Source organism: Oncorhynchus masou, chromosome 28 (assembly GCF_036934945.1).
Source record: "Oncorhynchus masou masou isolate Uvic2021 chromosome 28, UVic_Omas_1.1, whole genome shotgun sequence".
Taxonomy (NCBI): Eukaryota; Metazoa; Chordata; class Actinopteri; order Salmoniformes; family Salmonidae; genus Oncorhynchus; species Oncorhynchus masou.
Window position 1 is genome coordinate 59,136,681 of NC_088239.1, and position 17,307 is coordinate 59,153,987.

Below are 17,307 nucleotides of genomic sequence, written 5' to 3' on the forward strand. Positions count from 1 at the left end.
GTAGCGAAATGCTTGTGCTTCTAGTTCCGACAATGCAGTAATAACCAACGAGTAATCTAACCTAACAATTCCAAAACTACTACCTTATACACACAAGTGTAAAGGGATAAAGAATATGTACATAAAGGTATATGAATGAGTGATGGTACAGAACGGCATAGGCAAGATGCAGTAGATGGTATCGAGTACAGTATATACATATGAGATGAGTAATGTAGGGTATGTAAACTATGTGGCATAGTTTAAAGTGGCTAGTGATACATGTATTACATAAAGATGCAGTAGATTATATAGAGTACAGTATATACATATACATATGAGATGAGTAATGTAGGGTATGTAAACATTATATTAAGTAGCATTGTTTACAGTGGCTAGTGATATATTTTACAACAATTTCCATCATTTCGATTTATTAAAGTGTCTGGAGTTGAGTCAGTGTGTTGGCAGCAGCCACTCAATGTTAGTGGTGGCTGTTTAACAGTCTGATGGCCTTGAGATAGAAGCTGTTTTTCAGTCTCTCGGTCCCTGCTTAGATGCACCTGTACTGACCTCGCCTTCTGGATGATAGCGGGGTGAACAGGCAGTGGCTCGGGTGGTTGTTGTCCTTGATGATCTTTATGGCCTTCCTGTGACATCGGGTGGTGTAGGTGTCCTGGAGGGCAGGTAGTTTGCCCCCGGTGATGCGTTGTGCAGACCTCACTACCCTCTGGAGAGACTTACGGTTGTGGGCAGAGCAGTTGCCGTACCAGGCGGTGATACAGCCGACAGGATGCTCTCGATTGTGCATATGTAGAAGTTTGTGAGTGCTTTTGGTGACAAGCCGAATTTCTTTAGCCTCCTGAGGTTGAAGAGGCGCTGCTGTGCCTTCTTCACGACGCTGTCTGTGTGGGGGGACCAATTCAGTTTGTCCGTGATGTGTATGCCGAGGAACTTACTACCCTCTCCACTACTGTCCCATCAGGAGGAGGGAACAGGAGGGAGCTCAGAACGCACCCTTGTGGGGCCCCAGTGTTGCGGATCAGAGGGGTGGAGATGTTGTTACCTACCCTCACCACCTGGGGGCGGCCCGTCAGGAAGTCCAGTATCCAGTTGCACAGGGTGGGGTCGAGACCCAGGGTCTCGAGCTTAATGATGAGTTTGGAGGGTACTATGGTGTTAAATGCTGAGCTGTAGTCGATGAACAGCATTCTCACATAGGTATTCCTCTTGTCCAGATGGGTTAGGGCAGTGTGCAGTGTGGTTGAGATTGCGTCGTCTGTGGACCTATTTGGGCGGTAAGCAAATTGGAGTGGGTCTAGGGTGTCAGGTAGGGTGGAGGTGATATGGTCCTTGACTAGTCTCTCAAAGCACTTCATGATGACGGAAGTGAGTGCTACGGGGCGGTAGTCGTTTAGCTCAGTTACCTTAGCTTTCTTGGGAACAGGGACAATGGTGGCCCTCTTGAAGCATGTGGGAACAGAAGACTGGGATAAGGATTGATTGAATATGTCCGTAAATACACCAGCCAGCTGATCTGCGCATGCTCTGAGGACACGGCTGGGGATGCTGTCTGGGCCTGCAGCCTTGCGAGGGTTAACACGTTTAAATGTTTTACTCACGTCGGCTGCAGTGAAGGAGAGTCCGCAGGTTTATGTTGCGGGCCATGTCAGTGGCACTGTATTGTCCTCAAAGCGGGCAAAAAAGTTATTTAGTCTGCCTGGGAGCAAGACATCCTGGTCCGTGACGGGGCTGGTTTTCTCTTTGTAATCCGTGATTGACTGTAGACCCTGCTACATACCTCTTGTGTCTGAGCCGTTGAATTGTGACTCTACTTTGTCTCTATACTGACGCTTAGCTTGTTTGATTGCCTTGCGTAAGGAATAGTTACACTGTTTGTATTCGGTCATGTTTCCGGTCACCTTTCCCTGGTTAAAAGCAGTGGTTCGCGCTTTCAGTTTCACGCGAATGCTGCCATCAATCCACAGTTTCTGATTTGGGAATGTTTTAATCGTTGCTATGGGAACGACATCGTCAATGCACTTTCTAATGAACTTGCTCACCGAATCAGCCTATTCGTCAATGTTGTTGTTGGAAGCAATGCGGAACATATCCCAGTCCACGTGATCGAAGCAGTCTTGAAGCATGGAATCAGATTGGTCTGACCAGCGTTGAACAAACCTGAGCGCGGGAGCTTCTTGTTTTAGTTTCTGTCTGTAGGCAGGGAGCAACAAAATGGAGTCGTGGTCAGCTTTTCCGAAAGGAGGGCGGGGAGGGCCTTATATGCGTTGCGGAAGTTAGAATAGCAATGATCTAAGGTTTTACCAGCCCTGGTTGCGCAATCGATATGTTGATACATTTTAGGGAGTCTTGTTTTCAGATTAGCCTTGTTAAAATCCCCAGCTACAATGAATGCAGCCTCGGGATATGTGGTTTCCAGTTTGCAAAGAGTCAAATAAAGTTTGTTCAAGGCCATCGATGTGTCTGCTTGGGGAATATATACGGCTGTGATTATAATCGAAGAGAATTCCCTTGGTGGATAATGCAGTCGACATTTGATTGTGAGGAATTCTAACTTGAGTTCCTGTATGTTGTTGTGATCACACCACGTCTCGTTAATCATAAGGCATACGCCCCCGCCCCTCTTCTTACCAGAAAGATGTTTGTTTCTGTCGGCGCGATGCATGAAGAAACCAGCTGGCTGCACCGACTCCGTTAGCGTCTCTCGAGTGAGCCATGTTTCCGTGATGCAAAGAACGTTACAGTCACTGATGTCTCTCTGGAATGCTACCCTTGCTCGGATTTCATCAACCTTGTTGTCAAGAGACTGGACATTGGCGAGTAGTATGCTAGAGAGTGGTGCGCGATGTGCCCGTCTCCGGAGCCTGACCAGAAGACAGCTTCGTTTGCCCCTTTTACAACGTCGTTGTTTTGGGTCGCCAGCTGGGATCCGATCCATTGTCCTGGGGGGAAGGCAGAACACAGGATCCGCTTCGCGAAAGTCATATTCCTGGTTGTACTGATGGTGAGTTAACGTTGCTCTTATATTCAGTAGTTCTTCCCGACTGTATGTAATGAAACCTAAGATTACCTGGGGTACCAATGTAAGAAATAACACGTAAAAAAACAAAATACTGCATAGTTTCCTAGGAACGCGAAGCGAGGTGGCCATCTGTCGGCACCGGAAGTACTATATATAATCCATCCACCTGACAGCTGTGGCATATCAAGAAGCTGATTAAACAGTATGATCATTACACAGGAGCCCCTTGTGCTGGGGATAATAAAAGGCCACTCTAAAATGTGCCGTTTTGTCACACAACACAATGGCCACCGATGTCTCAAGTTTTGAGGGTGCGTGCAATTAGCATGCTGACTGCAGAAATGTCCACCAGAGCTGTTGCCAGAGAATGTTAATTTCTCTACCATAAGCCGCCTCCAACGTCAGTTTAGAGAATTTGGCAGTACGTCCAACCGGCCTCACTATCCACAGACCTTGTGTATGGCGTCGTGTGGGGGAGCGGTTTGCTGATGTCAACGTTGTGACAGTGCAGTTATGGTTTGGGCAGGCATAAGCTACAGACAACGAACACAATTGCATTTTATCAATAGCAATTTGAGTGCACAGAGATACTGTGATGAGATCTGATGCCCATTGTCGTGCCATTAATCCGCTGCCATCACCATGTTTTAGCATGATAATGCACAGCCCCATGTCGCAAGGATCTGTACACAATTCCTGGAGGCTATAATTGTCCCAGTTCTTCCATGGCCATACTCATCAGACATGTCACCAATTGAGCATGTGTGGGATGCTCTGGATCGACGTGTACGACAAAGTTCCAGTTCCCACCAATATCCAGCAACTTCGCACAGCCATTGAAGATGGGTGGGACAACATTCCACAGGCCCAAATGTACAGCCTGATCAACTCTATACAAAGAAGATGTGTTGCGCTGCATGAGGCAAATGGTGGTCACACCAGATACTGACTTGATTTCTGATCCACGCCCCTACCTTTTTTTAAGGTATCTGTATTCCCAGTCATGTGAAATGCATAGATTACAGCCTAATTTATTTATTTTAATTGACTTATTTCCTTCTATATCCCTGTAACCCAGTAAAATCTTTGAAATTGTTGCATGTTGTTTCTTTTTGTTCAATATAGTTGAAACATGTCTGCCAATATTGAAAAATCCCTGAATGTGAAATAACCAGACACATTCATATCATGCAGACAGTTTTGTGATTGGTACCAAACCTAATTTCCTGTTCTCTCCCTATCTCCCAGGCTGGAAGTGGAACCCGACCGAGCGGCCCTCCTTTGCTGAGACCCACCAGGCCTTTGAGACCATGTTTCAGGAGTCCAGCATCTCTGACGGTGAGTGTCCTTATATTGTCACAATTACTCACGTTATAGCTGAATTTAAGACAACTGTAACTCTTCAATTTGAGCTTTATTATCTGTAGGTTGTGTGCTATATCAAACCAGATTGAGAGAGAATAGCTTCTAAGCACTTCTAGACAATATTTGGGTCAGTAATCTTTCAGCTTAGAGGAGTTAATTTGCCATCTGTTTCCAGGTGCTGTACTCCAGAGCTGTTTAAGGGTTATAAGAGCAAGAAGTAGGTTAATACACTGTGTGTGTGTGTGTCATGTGACAGAGGTGGAGAAGGAGTTGGGCAAGAAAGGGAAGAAGGTGGTGCTGGGCCCCATGCAGCAGGCTCCACAACTGCCCACCAAGACCAGGACCCTCCGTAGGAACGTGGACCGAGATGGAGACAGCCCTGGTGAGATTCGCCTAACATACCCCTCTTCTCAATGCATTGCACCCTGTTTTTAACCCATATTTAACAGATGTCAAAAGAGCTTTGGGACAATTTATTGAGTGTTCAAACAACTGATGATACGCATGTCTGTGTGTTCACCCAGACACCTTGGAGCCGGAGGTGGCCGTCTCCCCCATGCTCCCCAGAAAAGAGCGTCCGTTCCTGGACAGCAACCTGAACGAGGACGACCGCCTGCTGCCCAAAGACAAGGACAAGTCCCGCAACAGCCTCTTCAACCTCATCAAGAAGAAGAAGAAGACGGCGCCTGCCCCGCCCAAACGCAGCAGCTCTTTCAGGGAGATGGACGGACACCCGGAGAGACGGGGGCTGGCGCCTGACCACCGAGACGACTTTAACAACGGCAACTTCAGTGATACACATACCAACGATCCCAACAAGGTTCTGGTTGCTAACAACAACGGGGCAGGCGGTATTACCAATGGGGCACCCACCTACCCGGGCCCCTTGTTCCCCCCTCATCATGCCAGGAAGAAGTGTACGCCGGTGGTGCCCAGTGTAAGTGGTAAGACTGCCACCACTCCACCCAGCGAGGAGGATATAGTATCTAACTCGAAACGTTTCCTGCGCTCCTCCTCGGCCTCCAGCATGTCCCCAGGCTCAGATCGCTCTGAGTGGAAGTCAGTCACGCTGCCCCGCGACCTGCACAAAGGCCATTTTGACTCGGGCACCTTCGGGGGGAAGCCCGCCCTGCCCCGCAAGAGGGCCAACGAGAAGCCAGAGATCAGCATCCCTCGCATGGGCACCCTCACCCCCCCACCCCGCCTGCCCAAGAAGACCGAGGATCCATCAGATGAGGTGTTTAAGGATGTTGAGTCCAGCCCCCTGACGCCCAAGCTTAGTAGGAGGCTTCCAGGGCAGGGGGTAGACAGCTCCAAGACCAGCGCCCTGCAGGCCGAGCTGCTCAAGCCCAACGTGTTTCCCACGCTGGGGGCAGCTGGGGACGAGTGCAGGGCCCGCCGCCACAAACACAACCTGGACTCCTCCGGCCCCAGGGAGAGAGGCAAGTTCCAGAAGCCCAAGCCTGCCCCCCCTCCACCCCCGCCCTCCAGTGCCAAGTCAGGCAAGATCTCCCGCAGCCCCACTCAGGAGCTCCCCTCTCCCACAGACACCAAAGCCAAGGCCTCAGACTCCCACAACCCATCCAGCCCCAGTGACCAAGCTCGCTCTCTCCTGGAGGGCCACAAGAAACTCAGCCTCAGCACCTCCTCTAAACCACAGCCGTCAAAGACCTCCTCTTCCTCAGTGTCTAGCTCCACCTCCAGCCCCCTGGGCTTCTCCTCCCTCACCTCCTCAGGAGACCAGACCTCTCCCACAGCCTTCATCCCCCTCATGAACACCCGCCGCTCCCTGAGGAAGACGCGTGCGCCCCCAGAGCGCCAGCCCAACTCAGCCATCACCAGGGAGATGGTCCTGGAGGGCACGGAGCTGCTGCGTGCCGCCATCGGACGCAACTCTGAGCAGACTGGCAGCCACAGCGCCGTGCTGGAGGCGGGCAAGAACCTGTCCAAGTACTGCGTGAGCTACGTGGAGTCCATCCAGCAGATGAGGAACAAGTTTGCCTTCCGCGAGGCCATCAACAAACTGGAGAGTAGCCTGCGCGAGCTGCAGATCTGCCCTGCTGCCACTGGGAGCACCAGCGGAGCACCGCAGGACTTCAGCAAGCTGCTCTTGTCTGTCAAAGAGATCAGTGACATCGTTCAGAGGTAGCGGAGAGGCCACACTGACTGAAAGAAAAAGCAGAACTTTAATGAACCTCCCCCTTCTCTCTCACTGCATGTAATGTTCCATAGTCATGTCTCCTACACTGTGGTCATGCTGAACTCACGTTGAGGTGGAGCGCAGGGCATGCTGCAGTGCCACTGGACAGTTTGAGCATGATGCACACTTCGGAGAAATAGATGTTATGCAGCCTTACAGGATGTCGGAGGACACTTCAAACACTAGACTGTGGTTACCATGCTCAGAATCAAAGAAACCTTATTCAGATGTTTGACTTTTTCCTCGTGTGTTTTGTCTGAAAGCCTTAACCAGAGAGGCCTGGGCCCAATTCTGCATCACGTCACCTTTTCATCAATCGTTTGTCTTTTTTTATGACACAATAGACAAAAAGCATATCACATTCTTTCCTTTCCTGGCAGAGTTGCGAAAGTGCCACAAACTTAAAGCCTTAAATGGCGGAGGATGCCTTCCAGCTCTGTGGAGACAAACAGCCAAACGTCTTGTTTCCATCCAGAAATAATGGGGAGTGTCTGGAAGTGCACATTGTCTCTCCACCTCATTTACCGTTTTCCCCTGAGCTTGTGACATCACCCTTCATGGCAGATCTCTGTGGTGTGATATGAATGGTGAAGATGTGACTGTCAGTATTGAGTTTGAATGGATGCTAGTAGCAGTAATGTGCCATAGAGAAAAGAAGCAGGAAGACTACCTGGGAACATTTTGTTTATGTGCACAAGATCTGAATAGAGTGCCTTAAAAAACACTGGCTTTGTGAATTACATTGATAAACTAAAACGGCGCAATATGGCCTTATAAATACTTATGTGGATGAGGAAAATTGTAATGTTTCTCCTTCAGGCAGGCATATGACTGTCATATACTGAACACTACTGGAGAGGGACCAGGGAACTCCAACTTAGCTCTGATGGATTTGAATGTTGTTTCCATCTTGTCCTCAACTGACCATTTTATTACATTCAACACACCACTTACAAACCTCACAAAAGCCTTCTGTAGTTGGATGGACATCATGTTTTAATGTATGGAGGATGCATAACCAGATATACAGTGAGAAACTGACCATTTGTTGATTATAGGACAGTTATTTCTTATCAAACCAATGAAATGCCACTGTGTAGTCAGGGGGTGACTAAGATATTCTACTTGCCTTTCAAATAATGCATTTCTTTTCAGTATTAGTTTGTGCTGTTCTCCACACCCTTGCCCTGACTGACTGCAATGCCTGAGGACAAAATCAACCTGAAGCTGCCTTTACTTCATGGTACTGTTCATGTATTTTTTATTCCCCCCCCCCCGATAAAAATCATGCCACTACTTTGATTTTTTTGTGTCCCGAGCCACCTCACAATTTTAGACTTATTTTGCTTTCCTTTGTAAATACATATTTTCTCCCTGTAATTTTGGTGCAATTTTGCTACTTGAAACCCATCAATTGAATCTGTTCTTACTCTACTTACATGTTTACGTGCACAATGTGACAAGAATGACAAGCAGTACAACAGGTTATGTATAATGTATTTTCTGTCTAGAGCATTTTGTCAATGAAATCATATACACGCAAGAATGCATTTAAAATGTTAACACAGCTCCTTCAAAATGTATACCTGTACATTTTAGAACGTAGGAGGACCCATCTCTAGACATTCCCACGCCCCAAAATTAAGACAGCAATGTATCATGTTACCATTGGTATATTAAAATAGGTTAGGGTGTTGGCACCCTATCCCCTTAATAATCCCGCCGACATTGGGGAGGGGACTACTATCAACGTAGAAGCAATTTTTCCATACTTTGGTCATAGTTTTATCCAATTTCATTAAACATTACATGGAGAGAAAAAACCTAACTCAAAACAGTGACATTCTCCACTCCACCTCCTACAAGCAACAGTTGAGTGGAATCGACAAAGCACTAGTTTGAACACTTCCACTCAGAGAGATGGAACCACCAAGTAGCACTATTGAGTAGAGGGAGTCTGTCCAAACATTTTATTCATAGAAACTATGGGCTCAATTCAATCTAATCCGCATAGCGGTTGTTTTGGCGGTGTGGAGGTTTAACTGCATTAGAGCTGTCAAATCCACAAGCGGCTCCGGGCATTATACATAAAGCGGGCATTGCCATTGGCTACACAGATGCTTGTTTAGAAGTTCATACATTGGAATGTGAGAAGTAATCTACACCTTGATTTGGCTGATTGAAATGAATCCTAATTTGAGTGATTATTTATAGCCAACACTTTCTCGTTATGAACTTCGATGGGTGTGGCGTCATGACAATGATCAAGAGCACCTGCTCACTGATTTGACAGCTCCAAAACATCAGCTATGCTTTTAATCTGCCATCACTGGCTAACGTTACAGAATTCCCAAGCATGAAATAAACATGCCGAGATGTGTGTATCTTCAATCTCTGGGTTGACCAATCCTCCAAATAGCATGGTCACCTACAGAACTTGAGCTTGAAAAAATTCTGAATAACTATTTCCATTTGGGGCTGTTCTGGTGGGGCATGTTGCTTGGTGTTACTATACAAGCCTGTGAGGAGAGTGGGCTGGGGTGAGGGACCACGTGTAGGGTTAAGATGGAATAGGGTAAGCTGATCGCAGCAGGTAGCCTAGTGGTTAGAGCGTTGGGCCAGTAACCGAAAGGCTGCTAGTTCAAATCCCTGAGCGACTAGTTGAAAATAAATCTATCAATCTGTCTTTGAGCAAGGCACTCAACCCTAATTGCTCCAGGATCCCTGGCTGTGACACCACTCTCCAAGGGTGTCTCAGGGGTAGTGGGATATACAACAAAATAACATTTCCATTTCACACTTGTACATGTAAGAAACAGAACAAATATAAAACAGCCCCAATTTGACTTTTGTTTTTAAATCCAAACTGGATTTAAGGGGCAACACCTACATTTTTCACCAGCACCCCTGTGTTACACCAGTTACCATGTTTTACATAAAAATATCACCATATTGTAAAACAGTTTGTTTATTTGACAGCAGTATGTAGCGCAGCAAAGAAAAGATTAAACAGTAATAATATTAACCATAAGGCAACAAACGACAAAGAAAATGCTGGTAAGGACAGACAGATTCTATTGATATGGGCTGGGGGGGGGGGGGGGAAGAGGAGGAAGTTGGTGCAATGAAACTGATGATCTGAAGGAATCCTTCCCCATAAAGGAAAACGTGTTTTGTTTTCTTAAGTGTCATTAACTTAAAGAAATCCCTGCACACAGACACACTGTAGTGGCAGGAAAACACCCAGAGCCTTTCCTGTGACGTCATTTAGGGAGAAAGACAAGTAGGTCGAGGCGTTTCAGGGGAATTCCAGGTCTCTTGGGCTTTAAAGTGTCTCTCTACTACACTAGTGTTGCCACTCTGAGGTGTAATGTAGAACACCATTAGAGCGATTCCATCTCTGCCTAGTATCAGAGCTTTACCATAAGGACCAGGGGGGAAAGCTTTGGGTAGAGACAGTGGATACCTGTTCTAGACCAGGTTCAACAACTGGACCACGCACACACAAACACACACACACACACACCGCTAATAGTGATCAGTAGCGGGCCGCGTCATACATTACATTTCTTTCACTAACCATCTCCTCCCCCGGAAGAGACCAAGCCATCGAGGGAAATATTTTACTCATACACATTTCAGTTCAATTAAAATAGTCTTAGATCATTAAACCATGCAGGAGAGATGCGGAGAGAGTGTCTAGATAACTCAATGTCAGTGGAGGTTAGACTATACAGGCTTGGTTGGTTTCAGATGTGCTAGATGAGACTTGATTGATAATATAGTAGAAGCTATAAAAGGAAACGTTAAAAAAAGTATTTCTTCAGGTTTACCCATCTATGTGTCAGTAAACCATGTATTTATACATGGAACTGGAATCCCATGGCAGATGAGCTGGACTGAATGATGCAGAGGAGGAGGAGGAAGAGAAAGACGAAGACGACGACCATGTGAAAAGGTGGAGGAGGATGCACAGACAGGAAAAGAAGAGGAATGAGAATAACGAGGGAGGCAGAGGGACGTACACTACTACACAACCCAGCCAACCCATCCCTTGTTCCCTCCCGCCATCCGTGCCCCACCCTCATGCAGTCCCAGTGGAGTGGGGGGGGGGGGGTGGAGAAGGACACAGAGAGAGGTGTTGGTCATTAGCAGCCGCAGCCTTCCCTCTGGGGCTGTGGTTCGTTGGATAGTGGGCCTCCCTGGGGGGCAGAGGGCTTGTGTTGGACACCAGACTCTGCAGCGTTCAGGTCCAGACTGCCGTCCTGGATGTTCTGGTAGATCTTCTTAGCCGCCTCCAGGAAAGCATCCTCCACGTTCTCGCCCCTGGGGAGAGGACACCCATAGTCACACGGTTAGGAACACAGTCAGTCACACAGTCAGTCACACAGTCAGTCACACGGTTAGGAACACAGTCAGTCACACGGTCAGTCACACGGTCAGTCACACGGTCAGTCAGTCAGTCACACAGTCAGTCACACAGTCAGTCACACAGTCAGTCACACAGTTAGGAACACAGTCAGTCACACGGTTAGGAACACAGTCAGTCACACGGTTAGGAACACAGTCAGTCACACGGTTAGGAACACAGTCAGTCACACGGTTAGGAACACAGTCAGTCACACGGTTAGGAACACAGTCAGTCACACGGTTAGGAACACGGTCAGTCACACGGTCAGTCACACGGTGTCACACAGTCAGTCAGTCACACAGTCAGTCACACAGTCAGTCACACGGTTAGGAACACAGTCAGTCACACGGTTAGGAACACAGTCAGTCACACGGTTAGGAACACAGTCAGTCACACGGTTAGGAACACAGTCAGTCACACGGTTAGGAACACAGTCACACGGTCAGTCACACGGTCAGTCACACGGTTAGGAACAGTCAGTCACATGGTCAGTCACACAGTCACACGGTTAGGAACACAGTCAGTCACACGGTTAGGAACACAGTCAGTCACACGGTTAGGAACACAGTCAGTCACACGGCAGGGCATTTCAGCACATTGAAAATGGAAGGTAAAAGCAGGCAGAACGTACAGAGGTCAGTTAACTTACGTTTTGGCGCTGGCTTCCAGGAATAAGAGACCTGTAAGAAGGAATGGAGTGAGACTACTGCAGTTCCCCAACCACCCTGCTCACTCATCGCTCTCCTTCTATGAATGTCCTCATGTCTTTTGCACTCCGTGCATGAATGCATGTGCCATTTCCTCCTCTTTCACCCCTCTTCCTCCCTCTATCAGAGATGAGTTGCTATTTTTCATCCCTCCATATCTGGAGGAGTCTGTTCTTCCCCACGCCCCTCTTGCTCTCCTTCCAATCACCAATCAGCATTCTGTTTGATCCGTGGTAGGGCCGCATTACAGCGCAATTCACATTTAAAGGTCTTTTCTAATTGAGCCAGGATCTGCAGCGTTTACCTTGAACGCTGTAATATTGCCTAAAAAAGCTGCATTGTCGAAATTCACAATCAGGTTGAATCGCAACTCAAGTGAGAGTGTGGGGGCATGATCGCAGTCAATTCCATAGGGAGGGATAGAGAGAGATTGAGTTTTACTCATCTTCCATCTCTCTCAATCCTTCTCGGTCTCATGGAGTCGGAGGGTGTTTCCGACTCACCGTTCTCCTCAGCAAACTGCTTGGCCTCCTCATATGTCACGTCCCTCTGGGCTTCCAGGTCTGCTTTGTTACCTATAAGAATGATCACCTGGGGAAGGAGAGACCGACTCAGTCAGTCCTCCAGGTACCAAACACATCAACATCCTCACTACTCACCTATAGGCAGAAAACTACATGATTCAGCTCGCTCACTTTTCCCAGTGTCTTAACTTATTATTGGTGTGAAATGGATTTAGCAATATATACTGTATCGGCTAAACACCATGAAAGATCCAGGTATTACTATACCATTTCCAATGCATCTGGGCACTATGTATCTTTTTCCAACGTGAGACTCTGTTGTCTGAGTACAAACTAGCTGACTGAGTTTAGGATGTTGCCTTTGTATAAAACACCCTAAAAGCATATTCTGCACTGTAAATGAAAGCAGGGTGATTTGGCCATAATACATTTTGTCAAAATCCAATTTAGAGATGCACAGGGCTATAGGACATCAAACACACTGGGTGTGCTGCAGTAGTCAACATCACAGAGACATGCGCAAGATGAGAGAGAGCGAGACATGCGCAAGATGAGAGAGAGCAAGCGAGAACAATGCGCAAGATGAGAGAGAGCGGAGCGACACACGCGAGAGACGAGACACGCGAGAGAGCGAGAGACACGCGAGAGAGCGAGAGACACGCGAGAGACGAGCGAGAGAGACACGCGAGAGACGCGCGAGAGAGCGAGAGACGCGCGAGAGAGAGACAGAGGCGCGCGAGAGAGAGACAGAGGCGCGCGAGAGAGAGAGAGAGACGCGCGAGAGAGGCGGTCGCGAGAGAGGGGCGCGCGAGAGAGAGAGAGAGGCGCGCACGAGAGAGAGGCGAGAGAGAGGCGCGCGCGCGAGAGAGCGAGGCGCGCGCGAGAGAGAGGGGCGCGAGAGAGAGAGAGGCGCGCGAGAGAGAGAGAGGCGCGAGAGAGAGAGGCGCGCGAGAGAGAGAGAGAGAGAGAGAGGCGCGCGAGAGAGAGAGGCGCGCGAGAGAGAGAGAGAGGCGCGCGAGAGAGAGAGGCGCGCGCGAGAGAGAGAGGCGCGCGCGAGAGAGAGAGGCGCGCGAGAGAGAGAGGCGCGCGAGAGAGAGAGAGGCGCGAGAGAGAGAGAGGCGCGAGACACACAAGATGCGAGAGAGAGAGCGAGACACAACACAAGATGCGAGAGAGAGAGCGAGACACAACACAAGATGCGAGAGAGAGAGAGAGCGAGACACAAGATTAGAGCGAGAGAGCGAGACACACAAGATGAGAGAGAGAGAGCGAGACACATGAGAGAGAGCGAGACACACGAGAGAGAGAGACACACACGAGAGAGAGAGAGACACACACGAGAGAGAGAGACACACACGAGAGAGAGAGACACACACGAGAGAGAGAGACACACACGAGAGAGAGAGACACACACGAGAGAGAGAGACACAAGATGAGAGAGAGAGACACACACACACAAGATGAGAGAGAGACACACACACAAGATGAGAGAGAGAGACACACGATGAGAGAGAGACACACCCACACACACAAGATGAGAGCGAGAGAGAGACACACACACACACACACACAAGATGAGAGCGAGAGAGAGAGACACACACACACAAGATGAGAGCGAGAGAGAGACACACACACACACACAAGATGAGAGCGAGAGAGAGACACACACAAGATGAGAGAGAGAGAGCGAGACACACACGAGAGAGAGAGACACACACGAGAGAGAGAGAGAGAGACACACAAGATGAGAGAGAGAGAGAGAGACACACACACACACAAGATGAGAGAGAAAGAGAGAGACACACGATGAGAGAGAGACACACCCACACACACAAGGAGAGCGAGAGAGAGACACACACACACACAAGATGAGAGCGAGAGAGAGAGACACACACAAGATGAGAGAGACACACACACACAAGATGAGAGAGAGACAGACACACACAAGATGAGAGAGAGACAGACACACACAAGATGAGAGAGAGACACACACACACAAGATGAGAGAGAGAGAGAGAGACACACACAAGATGAGAGAGAGAGAGAGAGAGAGAGACACACACACAAGATGAGAGAGAGAGACACACACAAGATGAGAGAGAGAGACACACACAAGATGAGAGAGAGAGAGAGACACACAAGATGAGAGAGAGAGAGAGAGACACACAAGATGAGAGAGAGAGAGAGAGAGAGACACGAGAGAGAGAGAGACACACACACAAGATGAGAGAGAGAGAGAGAGAGAGACACACACAAGATGAGAGAGAGAGAGAGAGACACACACACACACAAGATGAGAGAGAGACACACACACACACAAGATGAGAGCGAGAGAGAGACACACACACACAAGATGAGAGAGAGAGAGAGACACACAAGATGAGAGAGAGAGAGAGAGACACACAAGATGAGAGAGAGAGAGACACACAAGATGAGAGAGAGAGAGAGACACACACACACAAGATGAGAGAGAGACACACACACACAAGATGAGAGAGAGAGACACACACACACACACACAAGATGAGAGAGAGAGACACACACACACACACACACACGCACACACACACACACACAAGATGAGAGAGAGAGAGACACACACAAGATGAGAGAGAGAGAGAGACACACACAAGATGAGAGCGACACACACACACACACACACACAAGATGAGAGCGAGAGAGAGAGAGACACACACACAAGATGAGAGCGCGAGAGAGAGAGACACACACACACACAAGATGAGAGCGCGAGAGAGAGAGACACACACACAAGATGAGAGCGCGAGACACACACAAGATGAGAGCGCGAGACACACACACACACACACACACACAAGATGAGAGCGCGACACACACACACAAGATGAGCGCGAGACACACACACACACACAAGATGAGAGCGCGACACACACACACAAGATGAGCGCGAGACACACACACACACACACAAGATGAGAGCGCGCGAGAGAGAGACACACAAGATGAGAGCGCGAGAGAGAGAGACACACACAAAATGAGAGCGCGAGACACACACAAGATGAGAGCGCGAGACACACACAAGATGAGAGCGCGAGACACACACAAGATGAGAGCGCGAGACACACACACACACACACAAGATGCGAGACAGAGAGCGAGACACACACACAAGATGCGAGAGAGAGAGAGAGAGCGAGACACACACACAAGATGCGAGAGAGAGAGAGAGCGAGACACACACACAAGATGCGAGAGAGAGAGAGAGAGCGAGACACACACACAAGATGCGAGAGAGAGAGAGAGAGAGCGAGACACACACACAAGATGCGAGAGAGAGAGAGAGCGAGACACACACACAAGATGCGAGAGAGAGAGCGCGAGACACACACAAGATGCGAGACAGAGAGCGAGACACACACAAGATGCGAGAGAGAGAGAGAGAGAGCGAGACACACACAAGATGCGAGAGAGCGCGAGACACACAAGATGAGAGAGAGAGAGCGCGAGACACACACAAGATGATAGAGAGAGAGCGAGACACACACAAGATGAGAGAGAGCGAGACACACACAAGATGAGAGAGAGAGAGAGAGAGAGAGACACACAAGATGAGAGAGAGAGCGAGACGCACACAAGATGAGAGAGAGAGAACTCTTGCTCTCGTCATGCTCAACATGAGCTCCTGATATATTTCATATTTCTTTGTTTTTAGAAAAATAATTCCAGACAAGAAGTGATGTACAAATACTCTATTCATTCAGAATAGGAAAAAAAGTACCTTTGCGCCTCAAGTTAAGAAGTTTTGACTCTAGCTAGCTACAAGCAAACAGACTTCAGACTTCTATTTGGACACTGTTCTATTAGAACACACCAAAAACTACACATAACTAGGACTAAATATCAGCAACACAGGTAGCTTTCACATGGCTGTGAATGAGCTGAGAGACAAAGCAAGAAGAGCATTCTATGCCATTAAAAGGAACATCAAAATCGAAATTCCCATCAGAATCTGGCTCAAAATTTTTCAATCAGTTATAGAACCAATTGCTCTATATGGCAGTGAAATATGGGGTCCAATCTCTAATAATTTATTTACCAAATGGGACAAACATCCAATTGAAATACTGCATGCAGAGTTTTGCAAGACTGTATTGCAAGTGCAAAGAAAAACAGAATTGAGCCAATACCCCCTCCTCATTCAAATAGAAAAAAGAGCCATCAAATTTGACAACCATCTAAAAACAAGTGACCCCAAAACATTTCATCACACAGCTCTACAATGTAAAGAGATTAAACAAAAGAAGAGTCCCCTCAGCCAGCTGGTTATGAGGCTCAGTTCACCAACCCAAACCAACCCAATAGAGCCTCAGGACAGCACTCAGAAAATCTGGCCCAACCAAATCATCACAAAACAAAAATAAATATATATCACCTATTGGAAAAACACCACAAAAAATCTAAGTAAACTTCAATGCTATTTGGCTCTAAACAGACAGTACATGGTGGCAGACTATCTGACAACTGTGACTGATAGAAAACTGAGGAAAACATTGACTAGGTACAGACTCAGGGAGCACAGTTTTCAGTCATGTTGACACTGGTCCACTACCATTGCTTTAATGTATTGTTGTTCTCATTAATATTGTTGTTGGAGTTGTTGGTAATGGTAATCCCATGTCCACTACTACTATTATTATTGCTGTTGGTCCCACCATTTATTTATATATAAATATATATTTTCATTTTATTTATATACATTTTATTTATATTTATAATTCTGAGAGAGAGCGACACACACGGCGAGAGAGAGCGAGAGAGACACACACACACAAGGCGAGAGAGAGCGACACACACACACACACACACAAGGCGAGAGAGAGGGCGCGCGACACACACACACGGCGAGAGAGAGAGAGCGCGCGACACACACACACGGCGAGAGAGAGAGAGCGCGACACACACACGGCGAGAGAGAGAGAGCGCGCGACACACACACGGCGAGAGAGAGAGAGCGCGCGACACACGGCGAGAGAGAGAGCGCGCGACACACACGGCGAGAGAGAGAGAGAGCGCGACACACACACACACGGCGAGAGAGA

General features: G+C 48.0%; 2 protein-coding genes across 4 annotated transcripts in view; one reads left to right on the plus strand and one right to left on the minus strand.

Moving 5' to 3' along the window:
- The window catches only part of abl1 (c-abl oncogene 1, non-receptor tyrosine kinase), an 82,274-nt gene extending 74,391 nt beyond the window's left edge, over nt 1-7,883 (plus strand). For all 3 annotated transcript variants that reach the window (XM_064942770.1, XM_064942772.1, XM_064942773.1), the window contains 3 exons: nt 4,271-4,360; nt 4,644-4,769; nt 4,912-7,883. In XM_064942770.1, coding sequence (XP_064798842.1) covers nt 4,271-4,360; nt 4,644-4,769; nt 4,912-6,536 — 1,841 coding nt within the window. In that variant the 3' untranslated portion in view covers nt 6,537-7,883. The remainder of the gene's footprint in view (nt 1-4,270; nt 4,361-4,643; nt 4,770-4,911) is intronic.
- Nucleotides 7,884-8,066: 183 nt separating this feature from the next.
- rab14l (RAB14, member RAS oncogene family, like) overlaps nt 8,067-17,307 on the minus strand; it is a 46,262-nt gene continuing 37,021 nt past the window's right edge. The window contains exons 6-8 of the mRNA XM_064942774.1: nt 12,209-12,296; nt 11,648-11,678; nt 8,067-10,913 (exon numbers count right to left, since the gene is read on the minus strand). Coding sequence (XP_064798846.1) covers nt 10,736-10,913; nt 11,648-11,678; nt 12,209-12,296 — 297 coding nt within the window. The 3' untranslated portion in view covers nt 8,067-10,735. The remainder of the gene's footprint in view (nt 10,914-11,647; nt 11,679-12,208; nt 12,297-17,307) is intronic.